The sequence below is a fragment of the Lipophrys pholis genome (assembly GCF_963383615.2).
Source record: "Lipophrys pholis genome assembly, chromosome: 9".
Taxonomy (NCBI): Eukaryota; Metazoa; Chordata; class Actinopteri; order Blenniiformes; family Blenniidae; genus Lipophrys; species Lipophrys pholis.
Window position 1 is genome coordinate 1,161,845 of NC_137639.1, and position 22,619 is coordinate 1,184,463.

The 22,619-nt window shown below is 46.0% G+C and overlaps 1 protein-coding gene across 1 annotated transcript in view; it reads right to left on the bottom strand.

Moving 5' to 3' along the window:
• Nucleotides 1-759: 759 nt before the first annotated feature.
• taf2 (TAF2 RNA polymerase II, TATA box binding protein (TBP)-associated factor) overlaps nucleotides 760-22,619 on the bottom strand; it is a 45,314-nt gene continuing 23,454 nt past the window's right edge. The window contains exons 15-27 of the mRNA XM_080472432.1: nucleotides 22,476-22,541; nucleotides 22,194-22,320; nucleotides 19,290-19,415; nucleotides 18,018-18,158; nucleotides 17,123-17,233; nucleotides 16,855-17,048; nucleotides 15,622-15,761; nucleotides 15,428-15,497; nucleotides 11,995-12,104; nucleotides 4,474-4,703; nucleotides 2,377-2,541; nucleotides 1,901-2,003; nucleotides 760-1,816 (exon numbers count right to left, since the gene is read on the bottom strand). Of these exons, the coding sequence (XP_080328558.1) occupies nucleotides 1,518-1,816; nucleotides 1,901-2,003; nucleotides 2,377-2,541; nucleotides 4,474-4,703; nucleotides 11,995-12,104; nucleotides 15,428-15,497; nucleotides 15,622-15,761; nucleotides 16,855-17,048; nucleotides 17,123-17,233; nucleotides 18,018-18,158; nucleotides 19,290-19,415; nucleotides 22,194-22,320; nucleotides 22,476-22,541 (1,882 nt within the window). The 3' untranslated portion in view covers nucleotides 760-1,517. The remainder of the gene's footprint in view (nucleotides 1,817-1,900; nucleotides 2,004-2,376; nucleotides 2,542-4,473; nucleotides 4,704-11,994; nucleotides 12,105-15,427; nucleotides 15,498-15,621; nucleotides 15,762-16,854; nucleotides 17,049-17,122; nucleotides 17,234-18,017; nucleotides 18,159-19,289; nucleotides 19,416-22,193; nucleotides 22,321-22,475; nucleotides 22,542-22,619) is intronic.

Here is a 22,619-nt window from a genome sequence, read left to right on the forward strand (position 1 = left end):
GGTGTTTCCAACAGTTTGGACATTAATGTCTGTGTATTGAGTTATTTTGAGGAGACAGTAAACTGACACTGTTACACGCAGTACTTTACTTTGAAGCAAAGTGTCACTTCTTCAGTGTTGTCCAGTGTAAAGATAGAATAAAATATTTGGAGACATGTGAGGGGTGTCCTCACTCCTGTGACAGACTGGATATATCTTTAATCATCAGTAGTAAAGGGGAGAGAGGAGGATGGAGAAATACAAGAAAGTGACATTTTGGTTAAATATAAGTTTTGATTCCCTTAATACTTTTGGAACAAAACCCAAAATTCCATTGTATGCCAGTTGTTTGTTATAAAGTTCAATAAAAAGAAAAGAAAAAGGAAAGAGTGATGCTCATGCAGCAGAGAACAGGACAGCCTCAGTCTGAACGAGCGCTCACAGTGTCAGGATCTTAAATATCAGCACAATGAACTTCATACTGGACTGTTGGAAAAAACAAGAAAACCTGTAGAAAACTCCAACAAGCAATAAAAAAAACATGCAAACTCACCAGAATCCAGATTGATTGATTGATTGACTGATTGATTGATTGATTGATTGATTGACTGATTGATTGATTGATTGACTGATTGATTGATTGATTGATTGACTGATTGATTGATTGATTGATTGATTGACTGATTGATTGATTGATTGATTGATTGACTGACTGATTGATTGATCGATCCCAGTCTTCAGAAAGTTGCTACAAAAAGCCTCAAATAAATAAACAGACATGATGCAGCAGTTTAAAACTTTTATTTATTTCAAACTGTCTTAAAAAGTAGAAAACCTCAGCCTCTTCATGTTCGGCCTTCCAACTGATCGAAGTGAAGGAGCTTTTCTGCTCTGCTTCCATTCAGTGAATTTACAGAGTAACAACACATTAAAAAAAGTAATCTGAGTACAGAAAGAATTCAAACTACAGCCAAACGTTTATTATGTTACAGGACTAAAGGAGCAGGATTCCACAGGCAGAGCCGTCCTCCGCCACTATCTGTTCTTCTTTGTTTGAAACCATCTAATCAGAGACTGGAGTCGGGTCGGGTCGGGTCGGGTCGGGTCGGGTCGGGTCGGGTCGGGTCGGGTCGGGTCGGGTCGAGTCGAGTCGAGTCGAGTCGAGTCGAGTCGAGTCGAGTCGAGTCGAGTCGAGTCGAGTCCAGTCGAGTCCAGTCCAGTCCAGTCCAGTCCAGTCCAGTCCAGTCCAGTCCAGTCAAGCACCATGAGACAAACGCTGGTTTATTAAACCAGAGAGCGGCCAACAAAGAGGACGACGAGTCCGACACACAAACCAACACACCGGGGGAGGGTGTCTGGGTGGTGGAGGATGTCCCTGGTGACAGAGGATGTTCCTGTTGGTGGAGGGAGTCCCTGGTGACGGAGGATGTTCCTGTTGGTGGAGGGAGTCCCTGGTGACGGAGGATGTTCCTGTTGGTGGAGGGAGTCCCTGGTGATGGGGGATGTTCCTGGTCATGGGGTAGCCCCTCCCCCCGCCCTCAGTCAGACAGCGATGGCGAGCGCAGTGACCTGCCGCTGGCCGGACTGTTGCTGTAGGTGTGCGAGTTGTCGCGCTCGCGCTCCTTGTCGCGGTCCTTGCCGTCGTGCTTGTGCTTGTGCTTGTGTTTGTGCTTGTGCTTCTTCTTCTTCTTCTTGTGCTCGTGGTGGTGGTGGTGGTGATGGTGGCCGTGCTCGCCAGAGTGCTTGGTCGACACGGAGCCCGGCTCTTTGGAGAAGGAGGGGACGGGCGTGGCGGGCATGGACAGCAGCGGCTGCTCCACCGACGGAGGCTCTTTACCTGGAGACGGAGACGAGGACCAATCAGCTGCAGACAGGAAGAAACCCCACACCTTCCCTTTCACTGCCCGGTGGAGGTGCGTACCTGGGGTGGAGGGTCTCTCCAGCAGGTTGAGGTGATGGTGGATGAAGGCCTGGCTGTCATGGACAGTCTCCATGTCGATGTCTTCATCTTCCATGGTGTTGAACTGCAGCCGAACAAAGAACGGAACCACAGAGAGGAAGAGATGAGGAACCATGACAGCATTGAAAGGTTTCACATATTTTCCTCTGGAGAAGAATGATCACATTAATGGATTTCTCCCTTTTTATTCCAGAAGCTTCCTAAAGGCAAACTTCTTCCTCCAAAGTGTTCTTCAGCCGTCAGGTTGACGTCACTTTCTACCAACTAAAATTCACCTGGAGCCACAGAACACGTTAAAACGCAGCTCAAATCGACCAATCACAAAGCAGCATGGTGACAGTTTAATCTGGGAACTAAAATGGTTCTGCTTTATCTCCACATCAAATGAGAGGATCTGAAGGGTGAGATCCCCTCAGAGTCCTGGAGCCCAGTCCTACCCTGATCTTGTAGCGACCTCCTCTTCCGTCGTCATCCTGCTGCTGCAGGATCTGTCCCGGCTCTGGAGGGGATCCCAGCGGGGTCTCGGCCTTCCTCTTCAGGCCCTGCGGGGGCTGGCCCACCCCACACACCCCCAGAGAAATAGGGTCTGGTTCCTCATCCACCTGAGACACAAGCGAAGCAACATGAGCCAGCAGTGACACGTGCAGCCGCTGCAGTGGACAGTAAACCTGATGACCAATAGGACGTCTGCAGTGGACAGTAAACCTGATGACCAACAGGACGTCTGCAGTGGACAGTAAACCTGATGACCAATAGGACGTCTGCAGTGGACAGTAAACCTGATGACCAATAGGACGTCTGCAGTGGACAGTAAACCTGATGACCAATAGGAAGTCTGCAGTGGACAGTAAACCTGATGACCAACAGGACGTCTGCAGTGGACAGTAAACCTGATGACCAATAGGACGTCTGCAGTGGACAGTAAACCTGATGACCAACAGGAAATTCACTTTTTCCTTGTCCCATAGGCCTGCTCATTCTTATCTCTTTTGTCCCCCCTGTCAACTAACCAATCAACTAACCAACTAACCAACCAACCGAACAACGAACAAAAACCACTGCCTGAGAGAGTGAGTGGTTGGTGGTGGTCAGAGGGTGAATGTAGTGAGAGAGTGAGTGGTTGGTGGTGGTCAGAGGGTGAATGTAGTGAGAGAGTGAGTGGTTGGTGGTGGTCAGAGGGTGAATGTAGTGAGAGAGTGAGTGGTTGGTGGTGGTCAGAGGGTGAATGTAGTGAGAGAGAGAGTGGTTGGTGGTGGTCAGAGGGTGAATGTAGTGAGAGAGTGAGTGGTTGGTGGTGGTCAGAGGGTGAATGTAGTGAGAGAGTGAGTGGTTGGTGGTGGTCAGAGGGTGAATATAGTGAGAGAGTGAGTGGTTGGTGGTGGTCAGAGGGTGAATGTAGTGAGAGAGTGAGTGGTTGGTGGTGGTCAGAAGGTGAATGTAGTGAGAGAGTGAGTGGTTGGTGGTGGTCAGAGGGTGAATGTAGTGAGAGAGTGAGTGGTTGGTGGTGGTCAGAAGGTGAATGTAGTGAGAGAGTGAGTGGTTGGTGGTGGTCAGAAGGTGAATGTAGTGAGAGAGTGAGTGGTTGGTGGATGGTGAATGGTACAGATTAGCAGCCTCTCCTCCGTCAGTCTGCTCCAGAGCAGCTGTGGCTACAGACGTAGTTCACCACCATCCAGTATGGAGGGATGAAGAACGGAAAGCGTCTTTGAGTGTCAAGAAAAGCGCTAAATAAAATGTTTATCATCATTAAACAACTAGTTGAGTTAAAAGTGGATTTATGAGCCAAAGGACTTAGAAAGTGTGTGTTTCCGATCATTGGGGGTCAGGCAGTAAGAACACCACAGGCACAACGCTGCTTTACCCACAAGAACGTGGACCTCATGTAAGACAATACAGTATTTTATCTTATTTTTTATTGTAGCACAATTAAATCAAAGTTTATGAAAATAAAGACCACCATCAGCTCATGGCCTGCGTCACAAGTGGCTTTACAACCCCATAGATCGGAGCGATCCATAGTGACACCGTGTGCCTGATGGTCCAGCGGTTGGAGACAGTGTGGGTCGACTGAGGGAAACCACTGACATTTCATCTGCTTTTGTTCAATATTAGTGTTACTTACTGCCAGGACGCTCAGCCAAAAACCTCGACCAATCAGTGCTCTGGATCAAAATGTCTCCTCTTTTTGCTTTAACTGTGACTCAATATACTACAAAGACTAGTGAGCTCTCACACGATCCTACGGAAGAGTAGGAGAGCCACTGAGGAAAGAAAAATCCTCATGGAGTCAAGAAATGCTGAATTTTGACTTTTGTCTCAAAGTGGATGAGAATTTCTTCTTCTTCCCTCAGAATTCTTTTCTTCTTCTGTGGCCCTAATACTCCTCCATACGATCCAGATATCTTTACCATATTTAAATAACATACCACTTTCCACATAACAGTTCAGTAAAATGACGTGATAGAAATAACTTCTGCTCCTGGTCATCCTGACACCCAGTGACCTTCCACCTGCGGCTGCTCCGCTCCACTTACAGTTGTGTAGCACATGCCCACGCCGTGGATGCCGATGCTGGCGGGCGTGTCCATGATGGCACCGACCCCCGGCTCGGGCTTGATGGTGGGGTTGAGGACGGCTTTCTTCTCTTTGAGGTTGAGCACCAGGCCCAGCTCCGGCAGAGGCAGGCAGGAGGGCCGAGTCAGGCCGAACAGAGAGTAGTAGAGGTTGACGGCGTCGCAGCGCAGCCGCCAGTCGTGGGAGGTTCCTGAGAGAAGAGACGGTGGGGCGTTAAACAGAAGATCAGTGAGGCCTCGTTTACAGGAAAACAAATACGAGTGTATCTGAAAAACGTTCTTTACTTTTGGGGAGTCTGTTTACCCGACTCCCGTGTTCAGATCCACTGTATCCATCAAGTTCTAATACCGGCTCTCAAGGTGGAAAGATTGTTGGGTGATTCCCCCCCTGCAGAGGCTGCGATTCTCTCCTCCCTCCCCCCCTGCTGAAAGTAGTTCCTTCTGTTCCTGCGCTTGTAAACAAACATGGCCGACCTGGAGTGGTTTGACTCGTGGTCGAGTTCTAGTTTTTTCTGAAAGCATCCGGTTCCTCATCAGTCCACTAGGATGTCAGGTTCTCTCCATTTTCTTCACCTTTATAGTGTTTTGTTCTCTGCACACGTCTGTGTAGTTTCATTACAAAATCAAACAACAGCGCCCTCCAGTGGCCCGGCAGACTAACTACATCGTTGTCTCTGTGTCCGCTGCTGCAGTGGAAACACACTCCTTTTTTTAACGGATTAGGTGTTGTCACGTGAAACGTTGTCGTGGAAACGGAGAACTGAATAGTGTTCAGGGACAAAAGTAACATTATCAGTCAGACTTGGGGAAATTAGCACTGGAGATAGCACTGGCAGTTATTATTCTGGCTTACAATTACAGGTAAATTTCACATTTTAAATGATTAATTTCATATGTACCCTTACAGGGTTTAGTTGAAGGTGAATAAAAACCAAAAACATGACAAAAAGAGCCTTTTTCATTAAATTAGCTGACATCATTTTCAAAAACACGTTTGGTCCTGAAGAGGTGGGAATGAAATGCTTGCTGCCGCCACGTTTAGACTAGTTCAGCCTCCTTTAGACTAGTTCAGCCTCCTTCAGACTAGTTCAGCCACGTTTAGACTAGTTCAGCCTCCTTTAGACTAGTTCAGCCTCCTTTAGACTAGTTCAGCCACGTTTAGACTAGTTCAGCCTCCTTCAGACTAGTTCAGCCTCCTTCAGACTAGTTCAGCCACGTTTAGACTAGTTCAGCCTCCTTCAGACTAGTTCAGCCTCCTTCAGACTAGTTCCGCCTCCTTCAGACTAGTTCAGCGTCCTTCAGACTAGTTCAGCGTCCTTCAGACTAGTTCAGCCTCCTTCAGACTAGTTCAGCGTCCTTCAGACTAGTTCAGCCTCCTTCAGACTAGTTCAGCCACGTTTAGACTAGTTCAGCCTCCTTCAGACTAGTTCAGCCACGTTTAGACTAGTTCAGCCTCCTTCAGACTAGTTCAGCCTCCTTCAGACTAGTTCAGCGTCCTTCAGACTAGTTCAGCCACGTTTAGACTAGTTCAGCCTCCTTCAGACTAGTTCAGCCACGTTTAGACTAGTTCAGCCTCCTTCAGACTAGTTCAGCCTCCTTCAGACTAGTTCAGCCATGTTTAGACTAGTTCAGCCTCCTTCAGACTAGTTCAGCCACGTTTAGACTAGTTTAGCCTCCTTCAGACTAGTTCAGCCACGTTTAGACTAGTTCAGCCTCCTTCAGACTAGTTCAGCCACGTTTAGACTAGTTCAGCCTCCTTCAGACTAGTTCAGCCTCCTTCAGACTAGTTCAGCGTCCTTCAGACTAGTTCAGCCTCCTTCAGACTAGTTCAGCCTCCTTCAGACTAGTTCAGCGTCCTTCAGACTAGTTCAGCCTCCTTCAGACTAGTTCAGCGTCCTTCAGACTAGTTCAGCCTCCTTCAGACTAGTTCAGCGTCCTTCAGACTAGTTCAGCGTCCTTCAGACTAGTTCAGCCTCCTTCAGACTAGTTCAGCCACGTTTAGACTAGTTCAGCCTCCTTCAGACTAGTTCAGCCTCCTTCAGACTAGTTCAGCGTCCTTCAGACTAGTTCAGCCTCCTTCAGACTAGTTCAGCCTCCTTCAGACTAGTTCAGCGTCCTTCAGACTAGTTCAGCCTCCTTCAGACTAGTTCAGCGTCCTTCAGACTAGTTCAGCCTCCTTCAGACTAGTTCAGCGTCCTTCAGACTAGTTCAGCGTCCTTCAGACTAGTTCAGCCTCCTTCAGACTAGTTCAGCGTCCTTCAGACTAGTTCAGCGTCCTTCAGACTAGTTCAGCCTCCTTCAGACTAGTTCAGCCTCCTTCAGACTAGTTCAGCGTCCTTCAGACTAGTTCAGCGTCCTTTAGGTATGTTTAAAGAAAGGCTGCCAAGGGCCCACAACCACTCAAGTTTCATCTTGAGTGGGTTAGACCAGTGAAATCGTGCCATGATGACCTTTAACTGTAAACTTTTCTTTATTGTGGAGCAAATAAAGCCAATTGTAAAGAAACCTTGTGGTGCAAAATGTCCAGGAGCTTCTCCTGCTCCTGTTGCATTGTTTAATGACATTGTTTTCCGTTTTTACAAGACGTTTTTAATTTAGTTGAGACAGAAGGTAGTCACCAGAAACATGAATAGCAAATTTAGCAGTAAATGAAAAAGTTTAAAAAACAAAGATGGACAGAAGTTTTCCTATCAAATTTAGATCAAATGTGATGAAATGGTGCCATCAGCAGTTCAGAATGTTCTGAACAAACAGCATTTATTAGAATTCACTTGTTTATTACAAAGATTTAAACACTTGAGTTTGTATTGCTGAGTTTATTAAAATCTTTCACCTCTCTGAACACAAACACTAGAACCAGCAGGTTTATTTGACCTTCCTTCAGAGACAATAGTGCATCAAGTAAACACGTCTGAAGCGGCTGTCCACAGACTCAGAGCTCAACGCGTCGTTACACATGTCATTTGAGTGGCTGGAGTCGGGATGAATTAAACGCCGGCGCCTCTCCTAACAGACTGTGGCTTTCGATAAATGGCTGCCAGCAGCAGGAAGGACTGACCTTCAGCCGGCGTGCGAGTCCCACACGGGGGGTTATGGGATACCGGAGTGGGGAAGGTAGTATTTAAGGTGACCACAGTGGCCACTCTGGGATTTGGCCTGGCAGCAGTGAGCTGCAGCCTCCCACGCCGCCCTGACCAACAGAGCCTCACTGGAAATAACATCATCAATATTTTCCTCCTTTTTTCACCGTTTCGAGTCAATAAGCTGAATGAGATGTTGTAATCGGAGGTCTGCGAGCATGTACTTGGTTTGTGGGATGGCGGGTGTTTGCTTTGGCAGAATAGAGCCTATAATGGCCTCGCTGGTGAGCGCAGACACACTGGACCCCCCCAGTCCACAACCAAATGATGAAACCTGAGCACTCAATGGGGGGCTCAGGCTGGAGGGTGTGCTGAGGCGCCCAGAAGTGGAACCCAAGCTTTCAAAGTTCATGAACGGCAGCAGCGTTGAGAATGAAAGAATAACGGAGCTCATTTGATCACATCGATGCTGCATTGGATGTTGAAACTGCTTCACCTGTTTCAATCCCAGTTTCTGGGGAAACAGGAGGAGGAGGAGAAGCTGTGTTGGTTCTTTACAGTAATTCAAGTGCCACCAGCAAAATGATAACATTTGTGATTTCTATCAATTGTCCACAACATCTGGCCAGGTCACTTTTGGTCAGTGATGAAATTCTTTCTGATTCAGACATCAGATTGTGACGTTAAATGAAGCATAAAGCAATCGGACTGATGCACAAGAATATCATCCCACAGTCCCATAATGCTTTGCACTGTGATATTAGTGACTTCAGCTTTACCTCCCAATATTGAAGATGACTTTGTTAGTTGACTGATCCAGCTTCGAGAAACTTTCCTCTCTTTCAGAGTCTGATCAGGTACTTCAATGTCTGAGATCAGCGTTTCTTCTGAATCCTCCAGTTTTACTTTGACATCGACATTCATCTCCAAACAGCGTGGACGAAGAGTCATGTGGTTGGTGATTAAAGTTGGGCAATTCGGACATTGTCCAATCAGCAAACTGCCAAGATCCGATGCGACTAGGAATCCTCCAGAGAAGTTGTGTTTTCCATGGAAGTGGAGACGAGGGGTAACCCTCTAATGGGAGGCCACCAGGGGGCGTCCTGAGCAGATGAACTTCTTCAACTGGATCCTCTCAATGTGGAGGAGCAGCGGTGCATTTTCAAAAACTTCTACCCTTCCACTCGAACAGGAAGCCATTTCCAGAGGCCCACACAACCACCGCCGTGAACAGAGCCACGCTCTCTCCCCCTCAAAATCAAACTTCTGTCCTGTTGAACGGTATCGACTGACATCTTCCATCCCCATTATCAGTTTACATGTGAAGACAGAGCATTTCTTCACTTCACACAGACGACTGGTCACAAAGAAACGCTTCATTTCCTCCTTTGTTTGTGTCACATTCATTTTTCTAGCGAGCGACTCAGGCCACGTTTCCATGACAACGATTTCCAGTAAAAACGAAACACGTTGGTTGCGTTGTGGTGGGCCATTTACATAACAATTCGTGGAGCCACTGAAAACGCAACTTTTGGAAAATGGTTCTCAGGGTGGAACTTTGTGAAAATGCTCTGACTTTTAGGGAAAAACACACATTTCTGAGCCAAACAGAGAAAAAACCATTACTGCAACGCAAATCATTTGGCATTTTCCGAGATTTTAATTGTTATTTTAAGATATAATAGATAATTTGGCTTGTTTTTAAAGTTATCAAGTTATTTTTAGTCCTTTATTTTACAGTATAATCTTAAATCTAAATTAAACATCTTATTTCAAGATTTCTCATCAAGTAAAATTTACTTGCTGCATGGACAGATAACTTCACTAGTTTTAAGTGATTTTCTTGTAAATGTAATGTTTATATCTTATATTTGGTCTACCCTTTTTTGTGGTGTGAAATGTTTTTGGGACAGTCAGTGACATTACAGTGTGCCTTCCAGACCTTTCTAATGAGATGACTTTGAAAGATGGAGGAAAGTGAGCAGAGAAGCTTTAATCAAGCTGCTGAGGGTCGATTCTTTGGTGTGGATCACAGCAGCGACGTCTGGAAACCAGCTGACGGACTGAGACACGCACACGCTGCATCAGCAGCCATAAAACACAACCATTCAAGGCACAGCCAAGTCGTTTGCTTTAAACTTCAATCCAAATCTGAGAGTGAGTGTTCATGTGAGGAAGAGGGAAATTCTTCATCTTATTCATTTGAAGATTAAAATGATAAACTATAACAATGACCATCAGATGACATCAGATTTCCTCTGCAGTGAGTGAGGCCACGCAGCAGCAGCACCACCATGACGTGATCCGCTCCATCGCTTTGACTCCAGTGGAGAATTAAAGTCTTTCCAGGACTGTTGGTCAGCTCAGTGAGCACAAAGCCCAAACACAGAGCCCTGCTGCATCCCACAGGACAACGTGAAGGCAGGGACTTCTGAAGCCCTCTCAGAATGTGAAGCATCTAGCAGGCAGTGGATCAGGGGTGTCAAACATCAGGCCCGTGGGCCAAAGCCAGACTGTCACCATTTTCTGTAGTAACTGTTTGGTTTTGTGTAAAATCAAAACATTTTCATTCCGTATACTCAGCAACACGTCAGAGAAAAACTTTAAAGTTTAAACTAAAAGGTTATTATGGCTCTAGTTTACCGGTCCACTCCACTCAAGTGTCTCGGTCGCACCACGCCGTATGTGCCAGAGTGGGACGGGTTTTCCTGCGTCCGACTAGAAACGTTGTGGACGGTACAGAAACAAGCAGAACCAAAGGTTATGAATTGTCGTCACCCCTCCGTTGAGGTAGCTAACACTACGGAATGGTTTCATAAGGAGGAGCTACAATGCAGTCATCCGCACTCTGGACAAGCAGCAACATTCAAATATCTCATCAGCCGCATAATTCCTCCTGTAATGGCCATTACTTTCTGTATATGTGTGGGTGTAGTACACGATTGGTCCACAAGGGGGGGATAATTGCACTGAACGGAACCTATATTGGTAGGAACCTCAGGTGTTGCGTGACGGAGGGAGGCGAATGGTTTCTGACCACAACACAATTGGCAAAGTACTGCAGCTCCACAACACAGAGACTAACGGCGTGAAGTTTATGTTCGCTGTTTTATGGATTGTTGGAAAGGGCACTTGGTTCAGACTCAACTGTGTGAGTAAAATAAAGAAGATTTGTGTACAATTCATGGAGTTGGACGTCATCTCCTTCAGACAGCTGGGTTCCCGGCGAGTTATTTTATAATCCGTCAAGGTTGTAGGATTGGACGATAGCGATTACACCTCCGTTGTTGTTCTCATACGCCGCTTTCCACTCACTGGTTGTTGTCAACTGGGTTTATTGAAACGTCGGCGCTCCACTGCCCCCTGGTGTTCCGACAAGGTGCAGACACTCCTCTCAGTAACAGGAGAGGAGGAGTTTCAGCATGAGCTGGACGCTGCTGCGTCCAGAACTTTCTCATTGTTCACAATCAGAACGTTTTCCGAGTTGTGTCACAGAGAACAGAGGCTCACGGCTGCAACTTCTACTGTGCTCCCACGACTACTGTTGTGTAATGACATCACATACCTGCGTTGATCACAAACCGCCTACATTTTGCCATACTCTCTATGGTGGGACCTGCTACAGAGGTGGGTCTGGGGGCCTTACCTTACCTTACCATCACATTTTGTGCAGTGGCACCGAGGCTACGATGAAGCGGGGCTGAATGTGGCCTCTCGACCAAAACGTGTCTGACAGTCCTGCTTTGGATCGTATACAGATTCAGACGCTTTAATTGTGGAACCCAAACATCTGAAAACAGAAAGTGATGCTGCACAGATGTTGTGACGTGTCCTCAGACACATGAAGTCACTCTGATTGATAACACACTTTGTTTAACCCCGTGGCAGCAGGAGTAACGTGAATTTCAGGGAAACACGACTCCTCATTCTGGTTAAATCTGTCTTTATTACTGATTTGGTTCAAAGCATCATGAAGATGAATTGGAATCTCAGAGGGAAACTTTAGTGCAAAAACATACACACAATACAATGAACAGATTTCAAATCAAAAGGAATAATCCATCAAAAATAATCTCTGCTAATCCTCTGATTAAGATCCTGAAGGAGGTTAACAATGATTCGAGAAAGTACTGAATAAGGAATCGAGTACAATCTGACCAGTTCTATTTAAGTTTCACATTTTGTAGAGATTTTCTGTCCTTTGTTAGCAGTGTGTGTGTGTGTGTGTGTGTGTGTGTGTGTGTGTGTGTGTGTGTGTGTGTGTGTGTTTCTTTCTTCACATATTCTCCATAAATCAGACACCAACTTTCATCTCTCAATCACATTGCAGCCTTCATTCTTCACTCAGTGTGTGTTTGTATGTGTATTTCAGTGTGTGTAGGGGTGTTATTGTGTGTCTCACCAGAGTTCATGAGCTTCCAGAGCTGATCTACCAGAGCCTCGTTGCACAGAGCAGAGTCTGTTGTCTTGGTGAACGGAGGATTCTTACACAGCAGGCCCAGGATCCGATGTCTGACACACACACACACACACACACACACACACACACACACACACACACACACACACACACACACACACACACACACACACACACACACACACACACACACACACACACACACACACACACACACACACACACACACACACACACACACACACACACACAGATAAAGATCTGCAGTGTTTTGGGATCTTGAATATCTTGCTTGCGTTTCTCAGCTGTTTAATTTATCATTAATATGTATTCATATTATTATATAGTTTATTTAAAAGACAATAAGCATCCATCGTCTCCCGGGGGGGTGATGGTCTCAGCACCATCACCCAGATCACATTGACCCATTAAGAACCTTCCTGCAGGTGGAGAGCCCACAGGAAGGTGGAGAGCCCACAGGAAGGTGGAGAGCCCACAGGAAGGTGGCGCCCGTCGTGAGACATGAACCCTCTACCTAGAGACTGAGAGTCTCATGCTCTACCTACTGAGCTGGACGGGGGACATGAACCCTCTACCTTGAGACTGAGAGTCTCACGCTCTACCTGCTGAGCTGGACGGGGGACATGAACCCTCTACCTTAAGACTGAGAGTCTCACGCTCTACCAGCTGAGCTGGACGGGGGACATGAACCCTCTACCTTGAGACTGAGAGTCTCACGCTCTACCAGCTGAGCTGGACGGGGGACATGAACCCTCTACCTTGAGACTGAGCGTCTCATGCTCTACCAGCTGAGCTGGACGGGGGACATGAACCCTCTACCTTGAGACTGAGAGTCTCATGCTCTACCTACTGAGCTGGACGGGGGACATGAACCCTCTACCTAGAGACTGAGAGTCTCATGCTCTACCTACTGAGCTGGACGGGGGACATGAACCCTCTACCTTGAGACTGAGAGTCTCATGCTCTACCTACTGAGCTGGACGGGGGACATGAACCCTCTACCTTGAGACTGAGAGTCTCATGCTCTACCTACTGAGCTGGACGGGGACTGGACAATGAGCAGTTACATTAAAAAGATTTCTGTACCAGATTTAGCACAAAGCTAAGTTCCATCTGTCTTTCTTACAAGGTACATAGAATATACATGGTTAAAATTACATCAAAGGATTAAAACTACACGATAAAAGGTAATTTATAAATATCAGTGTAATATACAAGTACAAAGTGCAGGTTACATATAAGTGCAATATCGTGAAGTTACAGTCTATAGCAGCGTTATTTAAAGTGCAACAGTTTTGTTTTATTTTTCCAGTCCATATAGCTCAGAATTTAATTTGTACCATATTGGTACAGTGTATGTAGACGAGGTGGCATTATAACACTGTCAATCTGGTAATCTGGTAGCCATCAGATGATTCCCAGGAGGGTACTATCTGATGGCCGGATACCCGTCTGGTACTATCAGTGTGAACAGGACTGCTGGTCTAAAAGCCGGTCTTTGACTGCCCATGAGAAGCTGTGATATTCTGCGTTATTCTGTAGAGTGTCTGGGAGCCCATTCCATCTTTGGCTTTATATGAAAAGGCCGATGGAGGGAAGGCAGACTTTCTTTTGGGAATATTGCCCGGGACCACCCTGGTCCCCCTGGATACAGACCTTAATGCTCTGCTTGTTAGGTGAGGGCGTTGCTGGACATTTCAGAGGGGGTGGGGCAGCATCATTGAGGATTTTATGTACCAGGCGGATATCAGAGTACCTGATTAAGCTGTCAAAGCTTAGTACTCTCTATTTTTCGAGTATGTTGCAATGGTGGTACCTCCGGGGTTTTTGATGGAGTATTTCCAAGGCCTGATTATGTAGTGATCTGAGAGGGTTTAACAGGGTCTGTTTGGCTTGAGACCATGATGACATAGAGTATAGAATATGTCAATGATCATTGCATTTAATAATGATTTTGCTGCTTCCAATGACCGAGAGTTCCTGATGAGCTTGAAATTGGCGATGTTCCCTTTTAGAATACGACATATCTTTTTGACTTGATTCTTAAAATGAAATGTCGGATCCTGGATCACTCCTAGGTTGATTGACTTCATCAACGTTTTTAATCAAATAACTATTCATATAAATATTTGGTAGAACACCTTGATTTTGTTTTGTTTGTAAAAACATAGTAAGGCTTTTCTCTGTTTAGCGTGAGGCAGGACATTTTCAGCCACTCTGTTATTGTTCATCGCCCTGGACGGCTGAGCTGCCACAAGAGTGAAGAAGACCGTGTCGTCAGCATATATCAAGACCTCAACGTCTTTGCAGATGGAAAGTTGGATGAAGTCATTAAAGCTGGAACAACAGGCAGGAAATTAATGGTGAGATTTTGGCCCTCTTTACACGACAACGAAATATTGCCGGGTCACTGCTGTTGATTGTTACTGGAATCAATCCAGTCAGACGGAAGTGAATTTCAGGTGACCCTGGAGGTCTGAGAGAGACGAAGCTGAGCCAGCTGCTTGGTGATGTTCCAGAAGATAAAAAAGTCTTTCCTGATTTCTCATCAGGACGATATAAATCAAATCAGCAAAGCCTCAAAGTGTCTCTCATTCAGATTCTTTTCTATGCCTCTTATCGTTATTCAGCACAAAGCTTTCCAATGACAGAAATCACGTCTAACACTTGAAAGACTGAGTGAGAAAAACGTCTGTGATGGAAGGAACAAAGTGAGCGAGTCACTCCTGATCTGATGTTCTGACGTTTACAGCAGGGTGGCAAACACAAGGCTCACCAACATTACAAGACCTTCGCTCAACTAACAACTCATTTTGCTGAGATATCCTGATGCTCCATGAAGCAGCTCCCTGGTTGCTATCAAACAGCCTCAGAGCCATGCTGTCAGGGGGGGGCTGGGAAAAGTCCCACAATGCAACAGGAGCAGGAGAAGCTCCTGGACATTTCACACCACAAGGCTTCATTACAATCTGATTGATGGTGAGTCATTTTCATCAGTAATTATCTGGTTTTGTGAACATATAGATATTTTCATCACGTAAACTCTGCAACACAACAAATGAAATATATTTTAAAGTTTGAATTTAAAGGTTATTAAGGTTCTAGTTTACCGGTCCGGATCACTCAAGATAAAATTGAACTGAATGTGGAACCTGAACTAACTTGTGTTTGACGCTGATTTACAAGTGGACACAGCAACTCACTGGACCACCTTGTGGCAGAAAATGATATTACAAGGCAACATTTCTCTGTAACATCCTGATTTTGGTTGTGTTGACTAAAAATAGTTCAAACTACCTCTTTAATGAGCAACGTGCCGAGTGTCTGTGTGCAGGTGTCTGTGTTTGTGTGTGTGTGTAGATCTGTGTGTGTTTGTGTGTGTGTGTCAGCTGACCTGACATACGGCGCTGGGTCGTTCTGGACCATATCGAGGAGCCACTGCAGCTCCACTGAACTGCACTCCACTGCATGAGAGCACAAACATTTTGATTTACAAGAGAAAACCTGCAAAGGCTCATCCTTCATCCTGATGCTGAAACTAATGCTAAAGCTAAAGCTAGGTACGTGTGTGCAGAGCGTGTTAAAGACCTCGGGTGTAGTCCACCAGAGCGTCCAGCGCCGCCACGCGGACGTCCACAAAGTGTCCGTACTCCGCGTAAGACTTGAAGAGCAACGGGTCGCTGGGGATGTGACCGTTCTTCTGAAGCTGGCGAATCGCTCTCAGACAGCTGGTAGTGGTGGTGGTGGTGGTGGGGTGGGGGGGAGGGGGTGGAGGGGGGGTACACATGTTATTCCAGCTGTGTGAGATGGTTCCAGAACAACAAACCTTCTACATGACTGCTGGCAACATCAGCAGGTGAGAAGTGCAAATCAGAATATTTCATTTGTGTCACGCAAACAGAGGAAAGACCTGAACGATCAATGAGGATCTTTAATTGCCTTCGCCAACGACAGGTGGTGAAGGTTATGCTTCAGGCAGCGTGTATTTCTTTTAGATATTTATTGGTTTGTATGTATTTTACCAACTGTTTGCAAAAAGGCCAGTCAGTAAGGGCTGCAGCAAGGAAGTTGTTGTTAGCCGCCTGCTAGCACACTGCTAACTTCGCTCCGTTGCTAATATCTCGGTTCGACAAGTATCCAGAAACACTGGTGTGAGAGAATTGGGTGGAGCAATGGTTTATCTGTTTGCCTCCGCTCTGTGTTTCTCACAGTGATGTTGCTATCTGACAGGCTAGTTACCATTGATAAGAGCTAACAGCTAACATGCTAGCAATGCTAACGCGGGTCCACAAACAAATGTGACGTTGGTGAAGGTCTGCACTCCACTAAGTGTAGCTCTAGTTTTTCTCTAAAATACTCTTGATAACTCACATTTATGTACAAATCCTCGAAAAAGGCTTGTCCAGCTGTTTTTTTTAAGTAACCCCACAAATGTTGCAAAAGTTACTCTAAATCTTTAGAATCACAAATTACTTTTAAAAGAAGTTACAAGTTACTAGCTGACAATAAAAAGTCAGCTCGTAATAAATATAAATAAATAACGTTTGCATTTCTGTTATCTTTCTCGATTGTGGTCATAAGCTTTGTTATTGTGCTGTTACACAGTAGTAGAGCTGTTAACACCCTCATTCAGATGCTCTGTAATCTGATGTTAGAGAAAGAAGATGCCCTATAATCTGGATGTCAGAGGAGGAAGATGCTCTATAATCTGGATGTCAGAGGAGGAAGATGCTCTATAATTTGAATGTTAGAGGAGGAAGATGCTCTGTAATCTGATATTAATCTGAAGTTGCACACTCATTGAGAGATGTTTGGGTGTACCTGACTGTGATTGTGTTCCTGAAGCTGGGCAGGAGCTTCTCCATGTTGAGGAAGCGGGTGATCTCCTCCAGAATGAGCCGCACGTCGGCATTCAGATTATCCACCGTGCGCACCTCGTTGTTGATACTGATAGCCGGCGTCAGAGAGTTGGTCAGTGCTCCTATCAGATCTGCTCGGTAGTAGTTGTCCGAAAACTGGAAGACAAATACACAGTTTTGGAAAGCGGTATCAAAATGAAACACACATTTAACCACGAGCTGGTCTTTACTTTGTTCTTCCTGTTATCGTTGTACTTGATGAGGTCCAGGATGAAGTTGAGGACGTCTTTGGGACAGAGGTTCTGCACGTCTCGGAGTAATGCCATTGCAACCGGCATCGTCTGACACCAGGAATGAAAACAGGAAGTCAACGTGAGGTGGGATTATTGAGAAAACACATCTAGCTGTTGGCTACATGTTGAGTGTGTCGGTGGCTACATGTTTAGCCGGTGGCTACATGTTTAGCTGGTGGCTACATGTTTAGCTGGTAGCTACATGCTTAGTGTTAGCTCGTGGCTACATGTTTAGCTGGTGGCTACATGTTTAGCTGGTGGCTACATGTTTAGCTGGTAGCTACATGCTTAGTGTTAGCTCGTGGCTACATGTTTAGCTGGTGGCTCCATGTTTAGCTGGTGGCTACATGTTTAGCCGGTGGCTACATGTTTAGCTGGTAGCTACATGCTTAGTGTTAGCTCGTGGCTACATGTTTAGCTGGTGGCTACATGGTGGCTACATGCTTAGTGTTAGCTGGTGGCTACATGTTTAGTGTAAGCTCGTGGCTACATGTTTAGCTGGTGGCTCCATGTTTAGCTGGTAGCTACATGCTTAGTGTTAGCTCGTGGCTACATGTTTAGCTGGTGGCTACATGCTTAGTGTTAGCTCGTGGCTACATGTTTAGCTGGTGGCTCCATGTTTAGCTGGTAGCTACATGCTTAGTGTTAGCTCGTGGCTACATGTTTAGCTGGTGGCTACATGTTTAGCTGGTGGCTACATGCTTAGTGTTAGTTGGTAGCTACATGCTTAGTTGGCAGCTACATGCTTAGTGTTAGCTTTATCTGTAGGTAGAGGTGAACACATATATATATCAGAAGTTTGATGACTGTGTGTTTTGGTAGCTTCCTGTACCTTCTGCAGGAAGTAGCTCTGGAAGTTGATGAAGTTGTTGGTCTTGACGATGTTTGGGCAGCTCTTGCAGCAGAACATCCTGGTGAAGAGCGACTTCATGGCTGGTGGTCCTTGCCACGTACTCACCATGGCGTTAGCGATCTGCGAGGACAACAGGAATCAGAATCAGAAAGCTTTTATTGCCAGGGACTATAAAAATTTACATTTTCACAGTACAAGGAATTTCTGTTGGTGCAAGGGTACAAAACACAAAACAAAGAACATTAAATATGTGCACTCAAAAAGTAATGTGACTAATATTATGTGGTGGGGGTGGTAGTACTGTTCATCAGTCTGTCTGATCAGTCTGAAAAGAAGCTGTTCTGGTGGCGTGAGGTCCTGGTCCTGTTGGACTGGAGCCTCCTGCCAGGGGGGAGGGGCTGAAAGAGCTTGTGTCTGGGCTGAGAGGGGGCGGTGCTGCTGGTCTCCAGGTCCTGGAGCTGTTCAGCTTCTGGAGACTAGGGAGGTTGACTTCAGATTGAGAGGAGCGCTCACACTTCACAGGCTCATAGAGAGACGATCCTGTTTTCATGGGAACTGAATAAAGTGATGAGATTGATGCGCAGGTTCATGAAGAATCAGCTGTTAATGACTTTTTTACTTCTTTCCACCAAATAAAATTCACTCTGAGCCACAAAACAAAACTCCAGAGTAAATGTCAGCACTACCAGCAGCAGCAGGGGAGGTTTGAAGGTTGGAGGATATCACAGGAATGTATGTTATGTGGAAACACAAGACCGAAATTCATACAGGATGTTTTCATCTGGTTAGAAAAATACAGGACATCCACACCTGAAGAGGGTGTGAGGGTGTGTGTGTGTGTGTGTGTGTGTGTGTGTGTGTGTGTGTGTACGTACATCCATATTTGTCTGCGTGTGTGTTGAATTGCTGGCATTTCAACCTTGGCTCAGTTTATCTTGTTGTGAAAATATTAGTTCAGGTGGAACCTGGACGACAGAAGTCGGGGGAGGGGAGGGTGTGTGTGAGAGTGTGTTGGGGTATCTGGGGTGGGAGGGGGGGGTTAGGGGGCATAGCAAAGAATAGAGAGTTCCCTCCTGAAGGCACAGAATGAGATGATGGAGGAGAGATTTTAATGGTGTGTGAACTTTGCCTGAGTTCATGTGAAGCAGCTTCAGGGGGATTGATAGGAACTGGAGGAACATCACAGGAAAACTGGCTCTGAAGCATGAAGTTGGTTCTGCAGTTCAGATGAGTGTCTCAGTGGGTCTGTACCTTGGCTAAGCAGAAGCAGGCCTGCATGCGGACTTTGTAGAAACACTGTTCCTGCTCTAGGATGTCGGTCAGAGCCAGTCTGGAGGCCGGAGTCGGGAACTTCTCCAGAGCAGAGATCGATTCTTCCTGAGAGCAACACAAGTCCAGAAAGAGCAGATCTTCATGGTGATACCCACATGTGTGAGTATCGCAGAGGACAGACTGAGCCTTAATACTTTATACTCATTCAGCTGGAGGAACAGACCTGCACCATGAACAGACGCAGCGCACAGCAGTTCCTTCTGCTTCAATTGTTCATATCTTAAGGTTCACATGGTAATCAGACCCCACCCTCCTCTAAGGAAGTATTCTGTACTCCAAAAGTAAAGAACAATTAGAAGAACGATTGTCCTTCATGCAGCCGTTTTAATGTTTCAAATAAAAACCATTGTTTCTGCATTTTAGTTTCAGAAAAGTTTCATCTTTACACGACACTGTTTGTAAAACCATGTCCGTCTCCACGGAAATGGCAGAAACAGTGAAAACTAAAACAGGCACTGGGTAGAGAGCAGACCTTCGCCAACGCCACCTTTGTTTGTGGAACCGAGGTAGCATCACCAGCATGATAGCCATTAGCTCATATTGATGCTAACTCGCTTGTCAGATAGCAACATCGCTGTGCCAAACACTGAGCACACAGATAGAACACTGCCCAGGTCAATGCGCTCACACCGCCGTTTCAGCATACTGGAACCAAGATATTAGCTGCAAGCTCCAGAGCGGAGTCAGCAGTGTGCTAGCAGGTGGCTAACGGAGCAGCTAATGGAGCGGAGTTAGCAGTGTGCTAGCAGGTGGCTAACGGAGCAGCTAATGGAGCGGAGTTAGCAGTGTGTTAGCAGGTGGCTAACAGAGCAGCTAATGGAGCGGAGTTAACAGGGTGCTAGCAGGTGGCTAAAGGAACAGCTAACGGAGCGGAGTTAGTAGTGTGCTAGCAGGCGGCTGACGGAGTGGAGTTAGCAGTGTGCTAGCAGACGGCTGATGGAGGGGAGTTAGCAGTGTGCTAGCAGGCGGCTAACGGAGCAGCTAATGGAGCAGAGTTAGCAGTGTGCTAGCAGGCAGCTAACGGAGCCGAGTTAGCAGTGTGCTAGCAGGTGGCTAACGGAGCCGAGTTAGCAGTGTGCTAGCAGGTGGCTAACGGAGCAGCTAATGGAGCAGAGCTGCGTAGCGCTGTGTGGTGTGGCGCTGCCTCCCTGCAGTTAGTCAGAGGAGGCTAACTGGAGCCACTAATTGAAACCAGGCCACGCTCAGTCACACATGAAAGAAAAAACATGCTGCTTTAGTCCCTTTGAATTCATGAAGTTGGATTTGAGCCTCAAAAACAACAAAGACTTCCTTCCTGCTCCAATGTTTGTAAACATTGCTACGTTGCTGTGTCGCTTTGCTAACATCCACGTTGCTGTGTTGCTTTGCTAACATCCACGTTACTGTGTTGCTTTGCTAACATCCACGTTGCTGTGTTGCTTTGCTAACATCCACGTTGCTGAGTTGCTTTGCTAACATCCACGTTGCTGTGTTGCTTTGCTAACATCCACGTTGCTGAGTTGCTTTGCTAACATCCACGTTGCTGTGTTGCTTTGTGGTGTTTTAAAACTAAAATCCGTCCAAACAGCAACATGTTGCCATGAAAAGTTGGATAGCACAGTGCTACTTCCCTAGCCTGCTCGCTAGCTGCAAACTGTGGACTGGATTTCCTGACTCATTCCTCCTGGTCTCATTGAGACCCGCCTCCCTTCAGGAAATCCAGTCCACAGTTTGCAGCCAGCGAGCAGAGCAGCAGCAGGGAAACACTGGGGATCATTTCAGCACCATGAAGCAGACCAGGATCATGAAGCAGACCAGGATCATGGATCAGACCAGGATCATGGATCAGACCAGGACCATGGATCAGAAATCTCTTCTCGTCTGTTTTCGCTGTGACGTGATGACGTCGCTCCCGTACACGGCGATCTCACTCCGAGAACGCAACCGAGTCAAAGCGTATAAAATTTAATACCTGATAGAATCGCGATTAAGACTTTTTTTTTTATTCTTTTAAGGGCCTTAAGTTTCACACAATTGATTGATCAACTTTTAATACTTTTTAAGACCCTGCGGACAGCCTGAGCATATAAAAGATAGATTCTAAAAACCATCAAATAGTTTAAAACAAGTTAGTTAAAATAGTCAGTTTTATATTTACAGTCACTGTAATAACGGTGGATTGTTGGATTGTAATTACGGTGACTGTCAAAATAAAACTACCAAGTTAGATTGTTATTATGGTGACTGTCAAAATAAAAGTACCAATTTGGATTGTTATTACGGTGACTGTCAAAATAAAAGTACCAAGTCCAGGAGAATATAAACTGGGAGTCATGACACCACGGAGGAAACGTTCTGATTGTCTCTACTGAGCATGTGCAGAACAACTATTTACAACGGCCGTGGTGCTCAGGACAAGTATGGGCGTTTCAGAAAAGTTGTGTTTTCCCCCATTTCCAAGGAGACAGAATGTTTTCAAAAAGTTGCGTTTTCTGTGGCTGTGAGCACCATTGTTGAGTAAACATACACCTGGAACACAACAAAAGTTGCATTTTCACTTGAAAACGTTGTGTAAACAGCAGACAAAGTATTTCTAAGAAGTCTTAACTTATGAGGCTCAACACTGCCCCTACAGGTCATTGGTGGTATTACTGTTTGCTACGCCTCCATAAGCTCCCTAGAAACAAACCAATTAAAGACGGACAAAAGCTTTGAGCATTGAGCATCAAAAGACCTTCAGACGCACCTGAAACACTCGTATTGGGCTGATGTTCTAAAACATCCTGATCCCGATGAAGGTTTGGTTTCTGTCAGAGCAGATTAGACCGTACATGATGAGCTCACCTGGGCTACGACGTCCCTCTCGTACCTCAGCTGGTACTGCCACATGAAGTCGGCCTGCTCAAACTCAACCTTTCTCAGAATGGACATGTCCGGGTCGATCCGGATCCACAGGAGAGGAGAGTCAGCGCTGCGCGGGAGGGAGGGAGGGAGGGAGGGAGGGAGGGGATACGACTGAATTATTATGGATTTATGGGAACATTTTCGTGGAAAGACTCAACCCTTCCAGTAGGAATTCCAGTCAGGTGGAAGAAAAAGATCCCAGTTTAAGATGAGTCGTCTTACTCCATGGCTGATAGATCCATGTCCACCTCCTCTCCGTTCATCAGAGGGATCTTCTTCTTCTTGTTCCTGTACAAAAACAAACACGAAGACACTTTTCTTTATCAAATATAAGAAAACACTAAGTTAAGATGCTGGATATATTTT